The following is a 23396-nucleotide window of genomic DNA, read 5'->3' as shown; positions in this document are numbered from 1 at the left end:
AAAGAGTACCAGAGGGTTTAAGGCATGGTAAGAAAGAAATGTAGCCAGTAAACATCAAGAGAACTAGATAGGTTTCAGCCACTCTGGCAGCCTGGAGAGGAATGAAGAAATGGCTGGCCTGCGTGCTTTCCTTAATGGAGATTCTGGGTGGAGCTATCTAATCAGTGGGAGAGCCTGCAGTGATGGAGGGCACTTCCAATTTGTGGATTCCAGGGCTGGAATGAGCTTTTAGCTTGAAGAGGTTTCTGGGCCATAGGAGAAAAAAGTCTGCGGTGCAACCTGGAGAGGAATGAAATCTAGTTGGGTAAATTGGATTATTGTTTAGTTGTGTGACTCTTCACGACCTGATTTGGGTCTCTTTTTTGGCAAAGATACTGGAGTGGATTGCCATTTCCTTCTCTAGCTCATTTTACTCATGAGGAACCAAGGCAAACAGGGTTAAGTCCAAAGTCCCACAACTAGTAAATATCTGAGGCCAGATTTGGATTCAAGAAGATGAATCTTCCAGACTTCAAACTTAGTGCTCTATCCACTGGGCAACCTAGTTGCCCCAATTGGATTATTACCTCTTTGCTAATCTTATCGTTTCCTCACTTTTTATTATTGTAGCCCATCCAGCTTGCCTGAAATATACTTTATCTGCATCTCCCTCTGCTGGTTAAAATAATTTTCTTACCCTAGTGCAGCTACCATCTTCTCCATAATTTTCCCAACTAAAAGTGAGCTCTCCCTTTCCTCTTTATTCTAATAATACTTTGTTGAGATCTCTTCTTTGCTCTTCCCCTTGCTTATTACAACTTCTCTGTAATTTAATTTTTTTCCCATTTTTAAAATTATGAACTTGACAAGCATCAAAAACATGAATGTGTTCCTGTACAGAAAATAAAACAAGGATTGTATATTAATCTCTACATAAATGATAATCTAATATTTAAATAGTGTAGGTACCATTGATTTATGTACCTGTCTTGTTACACTACTTAATTCCTTGTTTGCTTTTTGGAGCTTTGTTTTTTTTTTTCCTTCAAATTTTTGGAGACACCCAGTGTTTTGTACAGTGTTTTGTACTTAATAATCCTTCATTGAATTGAACAGCTAAGATTTAAGTCTTAATTGATATTTTGAGAGGTGAGTGTTTTATTTTCATATATTTTGTCAACAGCTTTTCCAAGAAATACCAAATTTATATACTTTATGTCTATTCAGATACTTTAATCCTGATTGGAAAGGGTGTGTCAATATATTTCTTTCTGCTGACCGTCCACCTGATTTTCCAAATGAAAACATCAATCTCTGACCACCAGAGTCCACTTTTGGTTGTCTTCTGCTAGAATTCCTGGGACTGTCTTAACTGTTGGTATTTGTGTCCCTGTAGTGCCTGGCACATAGTAAGTTCTTTTTATTTATTTATTTTTTTTAGTTTTTGCTAGGCAGTTGGGGTTAAGTGACTTGCCCAGGGTCACACAGCTAGTGTGTGTTGTGTGTCTGAGATGATTTGAACTCAGGTCCTCCTGACTTCAAGTACGAAGATCTATCCACTACGCCACCTAGCTGCCTCTACATAGTAAGTTCCTAAGTGCTTTTTCAAACAATAAATATATGTTATTTTCCAGGACTCTGGATTTTTATAGTTTGGCAATCTTAGGATTAGGGATCATAGACTCATAGATCTAGAGCTGTAGGGGACCTCAGAGGCCATCTGTTCCAACCTCTTCATTTTAAAGATATCTAAACTGAGGCCTAGGAAAATTAGATCTCTTGCCCAAGGTCGCACAGGAAGTAGCACAGGCAGGAATTGAAACCTGGTCCTCTGACATCAGAGCTAATGCACTTTGAACTTTACCATGGCTATCCATAGTTAAGTCATGTCAACAAGTATTTAAGAACTTGAACTATATTCTTAAAACTTTTCCTTTGGAGTTGGTACCCAAGATAAGTAAGGAGATAGTGAGAGCACTGGGCCCAGGTGAATTATATCCAGGTCCTGTTAGATGTGATTTTTGAGCCACACTGTCCCTGTTACTTGAAAGATCGTGGAAAATGAGAGAGGTGCATCACAAGAATGGAAAGGGGAAAATGTCCCAATTTTCAAAAAAGGAAAGAGAGTAAAGTCTTCAAACTGTAGACTGTTGAGCTTGAATTTAATTACTGACAAAATTCTTGAAAGGACCGTTAAAGAGATGGTTGGCTTATATCCAGAAAGGGAAGTAAGTGATGATTACAAAGAGTCAGAATAGTTTTATCAAGAAAAAAATCATGCCACTTTAACCTCATTTCCTTTTTTGATAGTATAGTTTACCTATATTCTAGCAAAGCTTTTGATAAAGTTTTTCATGTTATTCTTTTAGAGAAGATTGAGATATGGGTAAATGATAATACAGTCCAGTGCATAAGAATAGTTAGTTATAAAATGGTTCAATGTCATTGTGGCAGAAAGTCTCCAGTGGAGTATCCTAATATTCTCTATTTAGTTTTGTGTTCTTTAACATTAAATTTGCAGATGACACAAAGCTGGAAAGTATAGGATCCAAAAGAATTTTGACCAGCTAGAGCCCTGGGCTGAATCTGATAGGATGAAATTCAGTAGGAATAAATGTAAAATCTTGCACTTAGGCACGAAAAAATCAGCCCTACAAATTAAGTTAGAGAATATGCACAGATATACAGCAATTCACAAAAGGATCTGGGCGTTTTAGTGGTAAAATGTTTACAGTCAAAAAAGCTAGAAAGTCTTGGTCTGCATGGATAAGGTGTGGGGAGTGGAGTTTAGCTTCCAGGAATTGGGAGGTGATAATCTCTGCCTTTGTCAGACCCTCATCAGGATTATTGTAGTTCAATTTATGGTTTAAGGACAATTGTACATTTTATTGTAGTTTTAAACTTTAATAACTTAAAAGACTTTTTGGGCACCCTGTGTCATTTTAAGTTTTTATTATTAAGAAAGTTACTATACTTCTCTGAGCATCGCTTTCTCAATCTTAAAATGAAGGGATTGGATGTGAAAATTTCTGTTCTTAGTGTTTGTATGATATATGTGTATTCTTAAGATATTTCAGAGAGAGAAATCCCTTCAGATATTGTATTGATAATAAAGAAAACGGAAGAGTTGGAAATTCATGCATGATCCTTCTTTTTCCTTCTCCTCCCAGTGGGGGAGGAATAGAACTTGCCTATGTTCATTTCTGAAGGAAAGGCTAGATGGAATTGAAATAGGAAGAGCTGAAATTTGAAGCCTCCAAAGTACTCTTAACATATGGGTTATTTTGGGTTGTTCTATAGGGCATCAGAATAAAACTGTATGTTGTCACTTCTATTTTGAGATTTTAATTCACTGTTTGGCAGTTAATTTCCCTAAAAATAATACTCTCTATAACTTCTTAGTTGCTTTAGTTTTTAATTTAAAAAATTTTCGGTTGAAATTTATTTTCTCTCCTTCCCACTTTCCACCATTGGGGAAAAAATCCCTTGTAGCAAATACGCACGTTCAAGCAAAACAAACTTCTGCTTTACCTTGTTGAAAGAAACTTTCAAAATTCAAAATTTATATTTAAATATGCAAGCATACTTGAAGAATTCCATAAAGTTTTGTCTGTAAAAGAAGCACTTGTTTTAAGAACCAAACTCGTTTACTGTTTTGTTTTTTGTTTGTTTTCTGAGCACTTTGGTCTTAATCAGGGGAAGATGAATAGGGGAAAGTACCACTCCTCTTTAAAGAAAAATAAAGGCACTTCTCTTCCCCCCCCTTTAAACAAATAATCTTTTTAGAAGGAATTAACCCCTCTTCACACCTATTGAACTGATCTCATTAAGCTTTCTGCTGCTGTAGGGGGCTGTGGCTTGCTGATAATCTTGACTACTCAAAGTGGTGGGACAATTTTGCTATAGATATGGAGCATCACTTTTATTTGGTGAATTTATTTGGTAAATAACGATAGTCTTTAGCTATTTGGTGAATTTCTTTTAGCCGTCTTAGTCTTATGTTTAGGCAATTTTATTGTGCCAAATGGTTTTTAAGGAAAATTATAGAATTTAGGATTTTGTTGTAGTAGAACATTTTTATAGGATGGTGTTAATCATGGATTTGGATCATTAGAGGTCAGAACCTTTCCCTTGACATTTCATATGTAAATGACTGATAAAATATAATTAGCTTATAATGTATTAGCTATTCTGTTCTCCAAAATCAGTATTCTAGAGAAGTGGTTCTTGATATTTTTTACTGATGGATTTCCTATTTTGCCACCTGAAGAAATTATTTTTCTTAGCATTCCCCTCATATTCTTTGTTCTATTTTTTGTGATTCTTTCATAAATGAAACATTTGAGGGGTTGCTTTTTTTTTATCACTTCCCCTCTTCCTTCTCCTTTCTCAAAGAACACTCTGTCCTGATTCCTTGACTTCTTTTTCAAGTCACTTTTTTTAAAATATGTCACTACTTAAAGAAATATTCATGATTTTTACCAGTGTAGCTATTTCTTCTACTTTGTACAAATTAAAGCTTGATCTAGTGAATAGACAGCCTGCCTCAGATTCTGGAAGACATGAGTTCGAGTGTTACCTCTGATATATACACATACTGGCTCTCTTTTCTTGTGTAAGTTGTTTAACTTCTCAGGGCACTAGGCAAGTCTCTCAAGACCAGGAATTGTAGAGAAGGTGCTGATCTAATTTCTGGAGGGAATTCCTCATTTGAGAGTTCCCAGTATCAAAAAAATCGAAGGTCCAGAAACTGTCTGTATTCCTTTCTACTCATGTGAAGGCTCTCCACAAGTTAGTAGAGTCTTCATAAACTTGAGGATATGAATTGCCGCAATCAGTTGCTACTGCTGCATTTCTAACTTGGATGTGGTATTTGTTAGAGTCTCTCTTTACTCTGTACTGTTAACTTGGGAGAATGAAGAGTTACTTCTCCTGCATTGATTAGACATATAAATAGTATGTTAGTAGATCCCTGAAATGAATAATAACATAATATCTAGCATTTATATGACATTTTAAGTTTTACTAAGAACTTTACATATGTTCTCACAACAACCCTGTGGTAGGCGCTATCATTATCCCCATTTTACAGATGAGGAAATAGATTTCCAAAGAGTTTAACTGATTAGTTCAAGGTCACAAATCTAATATGTGCGGCAATATTTAAACTCAGATTTTAACTCTTAAGTCTCTCCCTCCATCTGTCAACCTCCATTTACTTTTATGCTTAAATAAATATGTAGTTTGGCTCTAACAGTAATTTCCCCAAAGCATGCTTTCTCTTTTTTAACTATTAATTTTTTTCTTTTTCTTTTTTTTAGGCAATTGGGGTTAAGTGATTTCCCAGGGTCACACAGCTAGTAAATGTCAAGTGTTTGATCTGAGGCCGGATTTGAACTCAGGTCCTCCTGACTTCAGAGCTGGTGCTGTATCCACTTCACCACCTAGCTGCCCTAACTCTTAATTTTTATCTTATTTTTTTCTCAATTACATGTAAACAAAAAATTTTTAACATTTATTTTTAAAATTTTTGAGTTCCATATTGTCTCCCTTTTTCCCTTTGCCCCTCCTTAAGAAGGCAAGCAATTTGATATAAATTATATATGTGGTTCTAAAGCTTTAGAAAAAAATTATTAATTTATTTTGATTTCTCAACAATCACTTCCATAACCTTTTGAGTTTTAAATTTTTCTCCCTGTCCTTTTTCACCTCTCTTCCCAGGATGGCACACAATCTAATATAGGCTATACATATACAGTCCAATTGTTTTCACATTAGTCATCTTGTAAGGAAGAATTAGAACCAATAGAAGGAACCACAAGAAAGAAGAAACAAAACAGGGAAAAAAAAGAGCAAATTGTATGCTTCCATCTGTATTCAGACTCCATAGTTATTTCTTTGGATGTGGATAGCATTTTCTGTCATGAGACTTTTGGAGATGTCTTAGATTCTTGAATTGCTGAGAAGAGCTAAGTCTATCAAAGTTAGTCATTGCACAATGTGGCTGTTACTGTGTACAACGTTCTCTTGGTTCTGTTCACTTCACTCAGCATCAGTCCCTGCAAATCTTTCCAGGTTTTTCTGAAGTCCACGTGCTCATCATTTCTTATAGCACAGTAGTATTCCATTACATTTATATACCACAACTTATTCAGACATTCCCCAGTTGATTGGCATCCTCTCAATTTCCAATTCAAAAAGAGTTGCTGTAAATATTTTTGTACATGTGGGTCCTTTTCCCATTTTTATGAAATCTCTTTGGGGTACATCCTTAGAAATGGTATCGCTGGGTCAAAAGGTATGCACGTTGTTATAGCCCTTTGGGCATAGTTCTAAATTGCTTTCAAATGGTTAGATCATTTCACAACTCCACCAACAATGCATTAGAGTTCCAGTTTTCCCACATCTTCTCCAACATTTATCATTTTCCTGTTTTATCATGTTGGCCAACCTGATAGGTGTGATGTGGTACCTCGGAGTTGTTTTGATTTTCATTTCTCTAATCAGTAGTGAATTAGAACATTTCTTCATATGGGGGGGAGCTTTACTTTCTTCATCTGAAAACTGCCTGTTCGTATCCTTTGACCATTTATTAATTGGGGAATGAGCATGCATTCTTAAAAATTATTTTTAGTCATTTGTTTAGTGGTAGCTGTAATATAGTGGAATAAGCACCGACTTTGGAATTCTAGGTTCAAAGACTTGGGTTCAGATTTCACTTCTGTAATATATTGTTTCACATTAATCAAATCACTTTAATCTCTGAATCTATTTCCTCATTTATAAAATGGGTATACATTGCCTGTCTGCTTCATAGCAATTTTTCTTAGGTTAACTGTTATGAGTCAACCGGTAAGTCAGTAAATATTAATTAAGTATTTGGTATATGCTTGGGACTTTGCTAAGCCCTGGGGAATAACAAAAAAAGTAAAAGACAGTTCCCCCTTTCAAGGAGCTCATAGTCTGAGGGAGACAACATGTACTTTACTGTGTACAAACAAGCTATTTTACAGGATAAATTATTTTATAAATTGAAAATAATCTTTTAGAAAAATCTTTTAAAAAATTTTTAAAAAATTTATTTTCAGTTCACAGAACAAAACAAGCATTTCCATAACAGTACAGTAGAAAAGATGGTTGTATGTGAAACTGCATATGGCCTTTATTTTTAATTTGTATATTTATAATAGTCAAAATAACTTCTCTCTCAAAGTCATTCTTTGTTGGGTTTTTTTTTTTAACGAGGAAATTGGGGTTAAGTAACTTGCCCAGGGTACACAGTGAGTATCATGTGTCTGAGGATGAATTTGAACTCAGGTCCTCCTGACTACAGGGCCAGTGCTATGCGCCACCAACTGCCCCTCAAAGTCATTCTTAAAACAATATTGCTGTTACTGTATACAGTGTTCTCATGGTTCTGCTTACTTCACTCTTCATCATTTCATGCAAGTCTTTCATTATCAAAGTACTTATCTCTCATATTACAGTAGTATTCCAGGGAAAGGACTAGAATTGAGGGGAATCATCAGAGACTGTGGAATTTTAGCTGAGGCTTCAAGGAAATAAGAAGGCAGAAATAAGAAATGAGAAAGAGCATTTCAGGTATAGAAGACAGCCAGCAAAAATGCCTTAGAGTCTAGAGAACGGAGTGTCTTATTCAAGAAACAGCAAGGAGATCAATGGCACTGGATCAAAGAATGTAAGATGTAAGAAGAAAGGTGGTGGTAAGGAGGAGGTTATGAAGGTCTTTCAGTGTCAGAAGATTTTATATTTAGTCCTGGAGGTGATAGGGAATTATTAGAGTTTTTTGAGCAGGGAAATGACGTTGTCAGACCAGGGAGTTCAGTTTGGCAGTGCAACAGAGGATGGTCTGGAATGGAGAGAGACATGAGGCAGGCAGACCTACCAGTAGACATCAGGGAGGTGATGCCATGACATGCAAGTGAATTGGATTTAAGTAAGGGAGGGCTGTGCAAAGTCACCGGCCTCATTTTCTCCTTCAGAGCCAGCTGGGTTCAGTGGCCAGATATAGATAGGACAACTGGAGATGGCCCAGGATGCATTGAGGGCCTTGGCCTTTTTAAGCTAGGGTCTTGGTTTGACTGGGGCAAAACCCATTCAGTGATTAAGGCTTATTTAGAAATGAGGCAGAGAATGGCCTCTTTACCTAGTTTAAAAAAAAAATGGAGCTGGGAGGTGAAGACCCTCTGGGTTTCTGGCCAAAACAGAAACAGTTCATTCTGAGCCAATCCAGGCCCAAACTCTGTGCCCTAGTAGGGCTTGGCCTGGAACATTAGGGGTTAAAAAAAAAGTTTCAGAGATTCAGATTTAGATTCTCTTTGAGCAGAGCATCCACAGATAATTGGGCAGGCTTGAGTTGATGAGGGCTGCAGCAGAGTGGTAGCAATGTCAGAGGGGAGAGGGGGACATATTCAAAGGGATGCTAGACTGCTCAAGATGACAAAGTGAAAGTTAACATTTTTGCCCAGTTTACCAAACACACAATGCACTATGTGGGAAAGCCAAAAAAAAAGTCACAGTGACTTTTTTTTTCCCCCAGCCCAGGGCAACGTAGGACTATAGAGAGGTCCTTGAACATTAGAATGGGGAATGGCACAGTGAAGTGGCAACAGAGGTGGGCAATGTTGGGGACCGTTCTAGCACCTAGTAATGGTAAGAGGGCTGAGCCTGAACACCAGATTTGGAAGCCCTAGAGCAGAAAGAGATCTCGGGGGACTACTGAAACAGAATTGGAAACAGTAATACATACTTGTCAGCTGGCATCTTTGTTGCCTGTTACCCAGTTCTGGGTCACAATTTTGGGACAGATAGGATGAGTCACAGTCATTAATGAGAGAGGCACTAGTATATATAGAGCAAGGAATGAGTTTCAAAAACTTGTGTGTTTCTGAGCCCAAGAGCAGATTGGGGAAGCTTCTAACCTTTAACCCAGCACATAAGCCTGCAGTGGAATAACCAGGGCAGGAAACCAACACTAAAAGGGGGGAGTCAAGCAGTGCATTTACTCTAAACATGCAGAACCTCCCAGTGATCTAATGTGACCAAATCCAGAAGCACTCTAGTGCAGTTTGCAGCCACACACAATCCAGTATACCAGGAGGGCAGTGAACAAACATCTCACCAAATCATACCACTTTAGAAACACTGAAAACTTGTGGGCTCCTAGAATGATCTGTGAAAACAGCAGGTCATGAAAAGATAGATGCTCAGGCCAGATCCTTGACCCTTCTCCTCTTAGAAGTGAGCAGAGCCATCACTAACAAAAAGTCCAAAGTCAAGAAGTAGGCTGGAAGAATGAATAGGATGCTTCCCTCCCCCCCCCCAAAAAAAAAGTGCTGCTAAGATGAGAGGGAAGCTCAAGACATAAACAAACATAGAAGAGAAAGACAAACATCAAGAGATGCTACAAAGGTAAAATCAACAGGCCTTGGCAACAGATTTAATATGGGAGATGAGAGAGAGTGAGGAGTCAAGAATAATACTTAGTTGTGAGCTTTGTGTCTGGGAGGATGGTGGTACCTTCAACAGTAATAGGGAAGTTAGGAAAGAGGTGATCGGGACAAGGAGGATAATGATTTGATGTCTATAGGTCAACCTTTTCAAGTTATCTAATTCGGATATGTGAGACTGAAAGTTAGGAGAAAGATTTCAGCTGGATAAGTAGATTTGAGGATAGACGTGAGAATTGAACCCATGGGAGCCGATGAAATCACCAAGGGAAATAGTATAGCAGGAGAAGGAAAGAAGGCCCAGAACAGTGTCCTTTAGAATATCTGATATTATCTGGCATCACCTTGATAAACATCTAGCAAAGGAGACTGAGAAGGAATAGTCAGATATGTAGGAGGAAAACCAAGAGAGAGCAGTGTCACAAAAACCAGAGAGAGAAGAATACCAAGGAGAACAAGCTGATTGACAGGGTCAAAGGCTACAGAGAGGTCAAGAAGGATAAAGATTGAGCAAAGGCTGTTAGATTTGGCAATTAAGAGATCTACAGTGACTTTGGAGAGAATAATTTTGGCTGAATGCTGAGGTCAAAAGCTAGACTGTAGAGTTTTAAGAACAGAATGAGAGGAAAGGAAGTAAAGGCATCTATTGTGGATGGCCTTCTCATAGAGTTTAGAGACGAAAGGGAAAAGAGGTATAGGAGAAGAGCTACTAGCATGGATGGATGGATCAAGTAAAAGTTAATTTTGAGTATGGGGGAGATGTGGATGGGTTTGTAGACAATAGGGAAGCAGCATAATATACAGGGAAAGATTAAACGTAAGTGATAATAGAAATGATGGAGGGGGCAGTATGCTGGAGAAGATGGGATGGAATGGGATTGCTTGGCAAGGTTTGTGGACAGGTTTGCCTTGGCAAGAGGGGCCATTTCATATGAGACCTAGGTAAAGGTGACAGAAGACATTTGGGTTGTTAAGTGAGATGAGGAAGATGGGAGAAGGAGTTCTCAAAGAACGTGCTCAATTTTTTCCAGAAAATATGAGGCAAGGACCTATGTGTACAAAAATATTTATGGTAACTTTTTGTGGTGGCAAAAAATTGGAAATTGAGAGGATACTCATCAGTTGGGGAATGGCAGAACAAGTGGTATATTAATACAATGGAATACTATTGTGCTATAAGAAATGTTGAGCAAATGGACTTCAGAAAACCTGTAAAGACTTGTATGGACTGATGCTGAGTGAAGTGAGCAGAACCAGGAGAATGTTGTACACAATAACAGCCACATTGTGCAGTGACTAACTTTGATAGACTTACCTCTTCTCAGCAACGCAAGGATCTAAGACATCTCCAAAAGTCTTATGATGGAAAAGGCAATCCACATCCAAAGAAAGAACTGTGGAGTCTGAATGCGGATGGAAGCGTACTGTTTGCTCTTTTTTGACTTGTTTTGTTTTGTTTCTTCTTTGTTGTGGTTCCTCCTATTGGCTCTAATTCTTTACAATATGACTAATGTAAAAATATGTTTAATTGGAATGTATATATATAGCCTATATCAGATTGGACACTGTCTTGGAAAGGAAGGCAAGGAAGAAGGGAGAGAAAATTTGAAACTCAAAAGCTTATGGAAATGAATGTTGAAAACTAAAAATAAATAAATTTAAAAAAAAAAAAATGCCGAGGGGGGGTTGTTTCAGAAAAAACATGGAAAAACCTGTTTGAACTGATGCAGCATGAAGTGAGCAGAATCAGGAGATCATTGTATATGGTAACAGCAATATTGTAATGATGATAAACTGAAAGACTTTGATATTTTGATCAATACAATGTTTCAAGAAAATTCCAACGGACTTATGATGGAAAATGCTATCCACCTCCAGAGAAAGAACTGATGAACTCTGAGTACAAATTGAAGTATAGTTTTCTTTATTTCTTCTCTTTTTTTTTTAACCTGATATGGCTAATATGGAAATATTTTTTTTTCGTGATTTCACATGTATAATTGATATATTGCTTGCCTTCTCAGTGGGTGGGAGAGAACTTGGGACTCAATTTTTTTACAAGATTGTTAAAAATAAATAATGTTTTTCAGAAAGGCAAAAAAAAAAAATATGAGGCAGGGTTCTCAGCTAAGAGGGTAGTTGGAGAGGAAGCTCAAAGAGTAGTTCTTAACTGTTTTTGTATCATGGACTCCTTTGTCAGTCTAGTGAAACCTTTAGACCCCTTTTCAGAATCGTGTTTAAAGGTAACCAATCACATTGAAATATAGTTACCAAAATATTTTTTTAAAAAGTTTAATGAGGGGCAACTAGATGGTGCAGTGAATAGAGCACCAGCCCTGGAGTCAGGAGGACCTGAGTTCAAACCTGGCCTCAGGCACTTGATACCTACTAGCTGTGTGACCCTGGGCAACTTACTTAACCCCAATTGCCTAGCCAAAAAAAAAAAAAGTTTAATGAAGTAGGGCTAAAAACTCCTCTTCTAGAGATTTGTTGATGTCTTTATTCCTCCTTCATGTGGTACCTTGTGCATGCATAGTAGACATTAAATCAATGTTTTATTTTAACTGAATGATAAAATACTATATTATATGCCAGGTATTTCCTACTCCCCACATCCCTATGTGCTGACTGTATTAAATATCTGAAACACATTTCAATTTCTGTTTTAGAGTTCCTCTCTTACTTTATTTAAAAGGCAGCTGGAACACTGCCTTTGTTTTGTATTTCCTTTATTTTATTTCTTTTTTTAAAATTTTATTAATTTATATTGATTTATCAACAATCACTTCCATATGCTTTTGAGTTGAAAATTTTTCTCCACCTTCTTCCCCCCCACCCTCCCCAAGACGGTGCACAATCTGATATAGGCTTTACATTTACATACCCATTAAACATATTTTCACATTAGTGAAGTTGTAAGTAAAAATTAAAACCAATAGGAGGAACCATCAGAAAGATGAAACAAAACTCAACAGAAGGTAAAAATAAGTGATAGCAATTCGACTTCCACAGTTCTTTCTTTGGATGTGGACAGCATTTTCCATCCCGAGGCCTCTGGAGATGTCTTAGAGCCTTGTAATGCTGAGAAGGGGTCAGTTTAACAATCTTAGTCGTTGCATAACGTGGCTGTTATTGTGTACAAAGTCCTCTTGTTCTGCTCACTTCACCAGCATCAGACCATATAAGTCTTTCTAGGTTTTTCTGAAGTCAGCCTGTTCATCATTTCTTATAGCACAATAGTATTCCATTACATTCATATACCACAACTTGCTCAGCCATTCTCCAATTGATGGGCATCCTCTCAGTATTTTATTTCTTCATTTTTATTTTCAGTTCCACATTATTTCCCTCTCTCTATTCCTTCCAAAATCCATTGAGAAGGCAAGAAATATGATAGCCATTATACATATGAAGTCATGCAAAACAATTATACGTTAGCTATGTTTTTTTAAAAAGACAAGAAGAAAAGAAAACTTGTCAGTACACACAGTCCAATCACTTCTCTCTGTGGAGGTGGATAGCATTTTTCTTCATGGGTCCTTTGGAATTATCATTGGTCGTCATATTAATGAGAGTTGCTAAGTCTTTCACAGTTGATTATCTTTACAATAATGCTGTTACTATGTACGTTTTTGTTCTGCTCATTTCACTTTGCATCAGTTCCTAAAGTCTGCCTAGGTTTTTCTGAAACCATCCCCTTCATCATTTCTTAGAGCACAGTAGTATTTCATTACAGTCCTATACCATAACTTGTTCAGCCACTTTTTTCTTTAATTTCTTTGAGGTGAAAACCTAGTATAGTAGTTGCTGGATCAAAGGGTACGCACAATTTTATAGCCCTTTGGGCATAGTTCCAAATTGTTCTCCAGAATGGTTGGACCAGTTCAGAATTCCACTGTCGGTGCATTAATGTACCTGTTTTTCCACATCCCCTCCAGCATGTCTCATTTTCCTACTTTGTTATGTTAGCCAATCTGATTGAGTGTGAGGTGGTTATCTCAGAGTTGTTTTAATTTGCATTTCTCTAATTAGTGATTTAAAGCATTTTTTCACATGACTATTGAAGAAGTACTCTTTTTTTGCATGAAGCTTTTATCTCTACTTCCCCCCCCCAACTGCTAGTACCTTCCTTCCCAAACTATTTTGTGGTTAGCTACTTTATTTATACATATTTGTATTTATTCAATTTATATTTATGCTATGAAAATTTTTATATGTACTTGTCTTCCCCATGAGAAAGTAAGCTCCTAAGGAGTACGGATTGTTTCAGTCTTTATACTTGTATCGCTAGTGCCTGGCACGTAGTTATGTGCTTAAGAAATACTTATTGATTGATTGCCACATTTGATTCCTCTTCATGGCACCTGGTGCTTTTCCTATTCTAACTTCACATTTTACCCTTTAATACTTGCTTCAACTTCCAAACAGCTCTGTGGGGGTAATTTTTATTCAGAACAGCATTTGATGTTCTGCTGTTCATTCTACAATGTACGCTCAGTTGGGGATGATTATAACTTGAGATACAAAATAAGTGGAGAGGAACAAACAATTTCTGCACTATTTTTTCCTTGGAAAAATTTTTTTAAAATTACAATTAAAAAGTCAGGCAGCATTCATTAATTATTGTTTGCCTGGCATTGAGGATATATTCCTATTCATCCCCCATGAAACTCCGAAGACACAGCACAAATACATATATGTAAATAAAAAAATTTGTACAAAGTAATTTTGGACATGATACTATGTGTAGGGGATAGAGTTAAAAGAAGTAGGATATCATTTGGAGATAGGCTTGGTTGTTTTGGAGACAGGTCCCAGCATTGCCGTTATGGGAAGAGTGGGATACAAGTCATCTTCTCACCCTCCAGTTGTTTGATCACAAAGCCCTCAGGGTCAGACTGTTGCCCTTTAGAGACTGCTATTCTGGTGTACAGATGAAAAGAGAAATAGTTCTTGGGCTTAGGATAATTATGGGAACAACAAGCATGGAATGATGTAACAGAGTATGGAGTAATAACCATAAATGCCACATAATATCATACCTGTCTTGTCTTTAATATCAACAGGTGAAAGATAAGGAGAGTGGAAGAAACCTAAGTTTTTAAGTCTGGTTTTTGAAGTAGATCTTGTTGATTCTACCTCTATACTATCTGTTCAGTCCGTCTCCTTTTTTGCTGACATGGCCACTGCCTTAGTTCAAACCCTTATCATCTCTTACCTGGTAATAAATAGTTTCTTAATTGGTTTCTCTGTTGGTGTTATCTGCCTTCCAATTTACCATCCACAATTACCAAAATAATTTTCCTAGGAAAAAGTCCTGGTCATGTCAGTCCCTGGCTAAAAACCTTTTCTCTCTCTAGTGCTTGTAGGATAAGATAAAATGTTAGCCTGGTGTGTGAGGGATCCACCATGACCTCCTTTCACCTATATCTCCCCTTCAAGTGCTCCTAGATTCCAAAGAACTATCCTACTACTTGTTGTCCGAACTTTACCTTCCCACTTTTGTAGAAGCCACTTTCTATGTTTGGATAATTTCAGACATAGGAAATGTCTTATTACACTCTCTCCTGATCTTTATTTCTCAGAACCCTTCCTTGTCTTTTAAGATTCAGCTTAGGTGCTATCTCTTCCTTGAAGCCTTTCTGATACTATCTCTACACACACACACACACACACACACACACCCCTTCACTCTTTCTCTCCTTACATTATCTTGTAATTAACCTACTAATGAACAAATGTATTCCTTTACTCCCCTTTCCCAAATGTTAGGTTTTTTGTTTTGTTTTGTTTTTTTGGGTGAGGCAATTGGGGTTAAGTGCCTTGCCCAGAGTCACCCAGCTAGTGAATCTTATGTGTGTGAGGGCGGACTTGAACTCAGGTCCTCCTGACTCTAGGGCTGGTGCCCTATCCACTGTGCCACCTAGCTGCCCCTAAATGTTAGTTTCTTGAGGTCTGGGATTGTTTTATTTTTGTTTTTCTATCTCCAGGCCTAGTAGCAAATTTTTCTACAGGATAGATCCTTAGTAAATATGTTGCAGTCAATTCAGAAAGACTTAAGAACATTAGTCAATGCAGAGACCAATGACAATTCAAAGGACTCATGATGAAGCATGCTGCCCACCTCCAGATAGAGAGCTGACAGATTTAGAGAGTAGATTGAAGCATATTTTTTATTTCTTCTCCTTTCTTCTTGCCTTCCCCTTCTTTTTTTTAGGTCAGTGCAGGAATTTGTTTTGCATAATTGTACATATTCCTAATGAGCTTTTTTTTCTCGAATGAGAATAGAGGAGGGAGGAAGGAGCAAATTAGGAGCTGAAAATAAAACAAAATTGAATTTTGAATAACTAAATGTATTATATTCAGTTAGGCAAGGTTTCTTGATTATGAAGAAAGGTATCTCAGATTAAATAAGGTATTGTGGAAAACAGTATCACAGAATGAGTTAATTAATAAATCTTTATTCAAATAAAAGCAACTACAGTTGCAGTACAATAACTGAGTTTAGTCACTTTTCCTCTCATTTTTGCCATTTGCCTATTAAGATAATGCTTCAATTTTCTCACATTATGGAACAGTTACGTATTTTAGATTGATTTTTCAGATAATTGAAGTTAAATTAAGACTTTAAGCACTGAAATGTATTTTTTGCTAAACTTGTATTATATACTCGTTGCCTTTCTGAAAAGAATAAATGGAGTTTAACATTCTTATCATTATTATGAAATAAGTTTAATAGCATTATGCTGTAGCTATAGCAGTACATCGGATGTACATGGTACAAGACACAGGATTGAATGCATATTGACTTTAGGAGTTTCCTCAAAACTTCAATAAACAACATGATGTCATCTTGCTTTTTGGTCATTTGCCTGTTTCTGATAAAGGTGTTGTCAGGTATGTATAGATATGTGACATCTGGTGCAGTGTAAATTAGCTAGCTGTCATTCTGCAGAAATAATTACTGAATAAAGAATTGAAGTACCTTTTCCCCAACTGGTCATCTTGATTTACAGAAAGCAGTAGTTTTCCTGTTGGTTTATTAGTACTCTTCAAAACATTTTGCGTCATACTAATGGATCATGTTAAATATTAGGCCATTCTATTCTCTCACTTTTTCTAAATTGGTTGATGGTTTTTGAATGAATATTTGAAGAATTTGTATTGGTTTATTTTGGAGAAATTTTAGTTCAAAGTTCACAGTATGTTCATTAGAAAATGATCACATTTATGTAAATATAACATCACAATTTTCTTCAAATTTTCCTTAATGTTTATGAAGTTGAAGCCCAAGCAACATTGAAGATTGTATAAATGGTATTATCAGTAGGCTTCTGTTCTAGGCTTCTTGAGGGCAGGGACTTTCCTGCTTTTGTTTTTGTATCTCCATGATTTCCTCTGCATACTAAACACTTAATAAATGACTTTTCATTTAGACATTTTCCGTCTTAGCCATTATTGTGATGTGGCATTGATTTTTAACTTTCCTCTAATTTGTCTTGGGTCACAGTTTTATTGATGCTGTTGATTCAGGTTGGGGCATGAGGGAAGTAGCTAATGAACATCCTGGCAGCAAGTGAGACATGATGAGGCTGAGAAAAGCATACTACTAATGATAAAAAGTTCAAACCTTGGAGAGACAGGTTCTACCCTTTCATAAGGCAGTGCATCATAAACCTCTTGATCAATTTAGGCCATAGGCTAAGAGGCTTCATAGTATTGTATGGAAAGCATTAGATTTTTAATGGAAAACCTGAGTTTTCTCAGAATTTGTCATATGTTAGCAGCATGATCTTAGACAAGTCACTTAGCTTTTCTCTATCACCGTTTTTTTGGAGTCCACACTTACTAATTCACCAGTTGCTGTTCTGCAGCTTACTGTTGTATGGAACACTGAGGTTGTAAGTTGCCCACAGTCACATTGCTGGGACATATCGGAGGCCAAAGGGTGGGATTTGAACCTAAAATACTCTCCCTTCCTCAAGGAACTTACTTTTTACAGATCCTGACAAATTAACCTTATTTCAAATTAGCCTTATTTTTTTGTCAGTGTTACTGAACTGGTAGATGAGGGAAACATTGTGTAGATGATTTCTCTAGATATTAGCAAAGCATTTAATAAAGTAGGTGCTATTTGTACGCAAAAGAAGATATGTGGACTAGATGGCAGAATTAGGTGACTTTGGAATTAAGTTTACTGACTGGATCCAAAGAGTAGTTATTAATATTTCAGTATCAACTTGGAAGGAAATTTACTTACAGTGGAGAACTATATAGAAGTGTTGATTAGTGTTGAGATTCCTGTCTAGCACTAAAATTCTACAAGGGTAGGTGGTTGGTTTCTATCAAAGCAGTTTGATTTGAAGTGGTTAACCTTGTGCATAATAAATAAAGTTTTACAGAAATGAAAGAAGGAAAATTACCATCATTAACCAAAATAATGCCATGAGAATAAATGAAATAACATATATATCTTGAGATATATAGGGAAAAGGAGCTATGTTAATGTCAGATTTTTAAATGGTAGTGAATATTATATGTTCTTGAGATATTGAGAAACAGACTCAGTTGTTTAAATATATACCATTTTAGAATAAACTAAAAGGGAAATTCTTATTGACTGAATTGAGATCAGTTCAGTTGCTAAGCCTTTTTTGTTCATTTGTCTGTGTTCCATGATAATTTTTGAAGAGAATAGGCCAATTTTGACCAAATTTGTGACTTTAGTAAAAGGTGCAAATGTATATTTTAAGTTGAAATCAATTGAAATTATGATCTAGCCCACAATTTTGAAAGTGTCTAATATTAACATTGCTTCTGTAATTAGAAAAAAAAAGGCAATAGTACAATAATAGAAATATTAAAGGATTAGAAGGTAGTGATATCCTCTCATAAGAATATTTTAGCAGAATTTAACATCTTTGTAATCCTGTAGTATTTACAGTATGGTAAAGCACATTTAAAAAATATTTTATGTTTTGTCTTTTTAGGACTTACTTACAATTTCCCATGACTCAATGGACTCCTGATTGTAACAGACTCTATACCTTAAAAGCGGATATGAAGAGTGAGGTACCTTCTGATGCACCAAAGACACAGGAGAGTCTAAAAGGGATCCTCTTGCACCCTGAGCCCATCGGGGCAGCCAAAAGTTTCCCTGCAGAAGTTGAGATGATCGCTAGTAAAGTAGAGAATGAATTCTCTCACTTGTGTGATGATTCTCAAAAACAAGAAAAAGACATGAATAGTAACCAACAAGACCAAGAAAAAGGTATTGTTGTAAGGAAAAAGCGCAAGAGTCAGCAGGCTGGCCCTTCGTATGCCCAAAACTGTGTTGTTAAAGAAAGCCAGGGAATGTTAGGATTGAGGCAACACCTGGAAACCCAGAGCGACGAAGATAATGATTCTTCTTTTAGTGATTGTGTTTCTTCCCCTTCATCTAGTCTTCATTTTGGAGATTCTGACACAGTAACATCTGATGAAGACAAGGAAGTATCCGTTAGGCACTCCCAGGCAATACTGAATGCTAAAAGTAGAACTCATGGTTCTCGGTCACAAAAGTGGCCTCGGACTGAGACAGAATCTGTTTCAGGATTATTGATGAAAAGGCCCTGTTTTCATACTAATTCATTAAGAAGACTTCCATGTAGAAAGAGATTTGTGAAAAATTCTTCACAAAGGACACAGAAACAAAAGGAGAGAATTTTAATGCAGAGGAAAAAACGGGAGGTCCGCAGAAAGTATGCATTACTCCCTAGCTCTAGCAGTTCTAGTGAGAATGACCTCAGTAGTGAATCCTCTTCTAGCTCTTCCACTGAAGGAGAGGAAGACTTATTTGTGTCGACCAGTGAAAACCACCAAAACAGTGCAACCATTCCCTCAGGTAAAACTAAGATTCTGTTTACTCAAGTGAGTAAAAAACATTGGAGTTAAATTTTATCTGTGTATATGTATGTTTTTGAAAAGGGATTTTAGTGTATTTCAAATGTGTTAGAGAATCAGTGTCATTTTAATATGACTGCATTTTAATATTTAATGCACTGATATGTAAACATAATATTTACAAATTATGAATTAAACTCTAAGATGAGTTTATAAATTTTTCTAGTTTATATTTCCTTAAAAAAAAACTTTGTATTTTGTTTTTACATCCCTGTCATTTCTGGGATGATGGGGGAACTGAATATTTTGTTCTTATATAGAAAAACAGGGAAGCAAAAACAACCAAGACGGGGAAATGACTTTGTTTAACAGTGGATGCAACGTTTCTGTACTTGTAGTCCTTTCCCACTGACAGAACTGTTAATTTTTTAAAATTTCACAGAATTTGGCTTCCTTTTAGTGGTATTTTAATTTATATTGTTGATTAAGATTCTTTTTTTTTGCCTCTTTAAAATGTTTTCAAAGCAGTCTTGTATTTCCTTTAGCTATTGTCTCCCCCAGCCAGTCTGTAAGCTCCTCAAGGATAGGTTCTGTTATTTCATTTTTGTCTTTGTATCCCCAGGACCTAGCACAGTGTCTGACATATAGTAGGGGCTTAACCATCTTTTATTGATTAATTGACTTTCAGGAATTAGATTCCATACATTTCAAAATTGATATATTTTCACTGTTTTTATTCAGATTGATTTTGTTACTGTTTAAGAGCAATGTATAGCTTGTTTTATTTACCACAATTAACTGAAATAGATTTTTGTGGAGTCTTTTGTGAAGTGAATTATCAATTTGTTAGTGTAGCTTGGACCTTCAGGAGCTACTTGCCATACTGAGTCAGAGTTTTTATATACTTCTCTTGTATCTCACTCCAGGCTTATCAGAGGATACAACTCAAAAAAATGTAAATGAAATTGAATAAGGAAAAGAGCTGTTATTTTTCCTAAACTTGTTTTAATTTTAATTTGCTAAAATGACAAACTCATGTACAGTCAGTTTTCATACGAATATCAGACAGTATTGCAACATTCTTCTGCTGCTGATTATGTGACTGAGTACTTTCCCACCTTGTTAGACATAGTAGGGAGAAGGAGACAACTAGGTGGGCCAGTGGACTAGAGTGCTAGTTTTGTAGTCAGGAAGTCCAGAGTCTGAATCTTGCTTGAGGTGCCTACTGTGTGACCTCGGGCAATTTAACTTAACCTCTCAGCTTCAATTTCCTCATCTGTAAAATGGAAATAATAATAGCACCTACCTTACCAGGATTGTTGTGATCAAATGGGATGATATATAAAAAGAATGTTGTAAACTCTAAAAGAGTTCTAAATAGCCAGCTGTTATTATTATGATATAACAGTCTGGCAAGATACAATGTGATTGATTGAAGATGATTAAAGACAGTATACACGGTAGAGCTGTATCTGGAATTCATCAATGAAAGGATTAATTCCCAAATGTGCGTTAACTTAATTAGTCCTGATTCTTGCCTCTTCTTGTTCTGAAACTGGGCTTGTAGCTTTTTGTAGGGTTTTAATATCTCCCATCTCTGTGGATGGGACCTTTATTATCTCTTTTCTCTTCTCACATTAATAGTTTACTTCCTAAATCTCTCTTTTTCTTCTCATCAGTGCTGTTTATCTACTTTTATGCTAAAGCAGCTAGTCCTTAAAGGAAAACTTCTTTAGGTTTCAGGTATGCCCCATAATTGTTCCCCCTTTTCCCACCTTCACAACTGTTTTTAAATAAGAAAATTTCCTTTCCCTAGAAGGCCACAATGAAGAAAGTTTTCTCACTTAACTCTTAATCCCTTCCTTGATTGAACACGCTGAGTGGCCTAGGAAGATACATATTAAATGCTTTTCTGACTACCTACCATCTTTTTATTCATGGAGATGTTAAGTGGCAAAAAGAATTAGGTGACATAGGCACATAAATTTAGAGCTGGAAGGACCATGAGAGAATCATTTAGCTCATCCTTGGGAAAGGGAGGTAGGTCTTACTTTTAACCCTGCCCTTCTGCTCTGGGAATGAACACAGTCTTAAAAGCTCTTAAGTTTGACTTAACACTAATGAAAAGGGTAGTGGGTAATGCCTTTTTGTGCTTTGTATATGAATTCATACATAGGTACAGATGCTTTTTTCACTTTTATTTTGACTGAAAGTTATTGCAGGTCAGATCCCTGTTAATGATTGGGAGGGGAAAGCTAGCCAACATGGGCCAATAAGTCAACTTCACTAAAGGAGGCTTAAGTATATCTTAAAATATCAATATTTAAAATACATACAGATTGTTTTGTTCAGTTTTGTTAAATTCATGTGGTATTAAAATCGTATTTTTTCTACTATTATTATTAGTTGCATGTAGTATTCCAGCCACATTATGGGTTAAGTAGGCTTTTGTGGGCTATTCTGAGAACCTAACAACCATTTGTAACATTGTTGCTATGGGAAAATGCATTCCAAGTTCCAAACAGCCAACTTATAAATTAACTTTGGGAACACAAACCATTGGTAAGTAGGGGACTGACTACCTGTATTCTGGATGTTTTTTTCTCCTCCTGTATATATTGTAAGTGGCAAGCTTTATCTCTGGAGACACAAATCCAAAGATTCAGAATTGAAAACAAATGTCTGTTGGGATGTTTTGGTTTTATCTGCATGTAGATTCAAGTAAACAAATATTTATTTAGCATTTTAAAGGATTCAAAGACATATATACATATATGTATATATATTTTATATATATATATGTGTGTATATATTATATATGTGTGTGTGTGTGTATATATATATGAACTTGGCTTAAAATCTGGTTTAATTGATGCCATCAACTTTGAAAAGCAAATAATACAAGATTTATATAGCAGTTCATCAGTATAATAAATGTCATAAACCAATGTACAGTTAATCCAGTAGACACTTTATGTATCTTATATATGCAGTCTCCTGCAGGATCTTCAAAATAAAAAAATAAAAGATGATGGCTGTTGTTATAGTGCTTATTGTTTAGTAGCCATAGATATCACATACCCAAATAACTAAATCCCAAAATAACATAGAATAAGTGAATAAGAGGAACATGATGATTGTGATTGTGTAATTGAGAAAATACCATCTAAGGTCTAGAGAGGAAAAGCTCATTCACCAAATGGGTGGGATTGAAGAAGTCTTAAAGGAGCAAGTGGCATTTGAGCTGGGGTTAAATATATGGGTAAATTTAATAGCCAAATAAATGGTAGAGTAAGATAGCATAGAAACTTAGAAGATGGAGAGGGAACATTGATTTCCATGAGATAAAATGGTTTTCTTTTGCCACTATGAATCTATAAAGTAGCCTGTGGGCCCATTGTGATTTATTTGTAAATTTGTTGTTTAAAGGGTTTATAACTGTCTCTTTTAGTTTTGTTTCTTAGACCACCTTAATACATCTTAGCTTTCACACATCTTAAAAGTTGAATATTAGTTGTTACAAAACCATCATTTTAGTAAAAACCTTTGTATATGGTCCATAGATGTAATTATTTCTTTTAACCATTATCCTTTTACCTAACCTTGAAAACTACCTAGAAATTATTCTTTTGAGACTAATTTATTTATAAAGTGGTTATATAGGAAATACTTGATTTGAACATTTCTTTCATAGTTTGTAGAGAACTCTGCTACTTGCCACTTAGGTAATTATAGTTTATAAAATACCTATTTCCAGATATCTTTTCAGAAATCAAGCTTGTGTTGTTTTCCCTTAAGTATACAGTCACTCAGAATTATGCTTTCATCTTTTAAAATTTTTTCTTGCAGAATTGAGAAATTGTAGATGCATTAATTGAAGTCACCTTTCAAAAATATTTAGAGAACACCAAATTACCAGTTCTACTGGATTTTTAAAATTGTTTTAGCAGCTGTGGTTTTGTGTAGATGGAGTCTTGTTTATCAAAGCTGCTGTCTGCAGATTAGCATTTTTACTCTGGCCTTATTTACCCTTTAGTAAAATTAACCTGTGCATAGAGTTAGATA

At 36.0% G+C, this 23396-nt stretch overlaps 1 protein-coding gene across 1 annotated transcript in view; it reads left to right on the top strand.

Annotated features, from left to right (window-relative positions):
• RNF111 (ring finger protein 111) overlaps positions 1–23396 on the top strand; it is a 93797-nt gene that overhangs the window by 14410 nt on the left and 55991 nt on the right. The window contains 1 exon segment of the mRNA XM_020981896.2: positions 18440–19332. Within this exon segment, the coding sequence (XP_020837555.1) occupies positions 18440–19332 (893 nt within the window).

Source organism: Phascolarctos cinereus, unplaced genomic scaffold (genome assembly GCF_003287225.1).
Source record: "Phascolarctos cinereus isolate Bilbo 61053 unplaced genomic scaffold, phaCin_HiC Scaffold_3;HRSCAF=262, whole genome shotgun sequence".
Taxonomy (NCBI): domain Eukaryota; kingdom Metazoa; phylum Chordata; class Mammalia; order Diprotodontia; family Phascolarctidae; genus Phascolarctos; species Phascolarctos cinereus.
The sequence above is the reverse complement of the archived record's forward strand: the minus strand, read 5'-3'. Positions and strand labels throughout refer to the sequence as shown.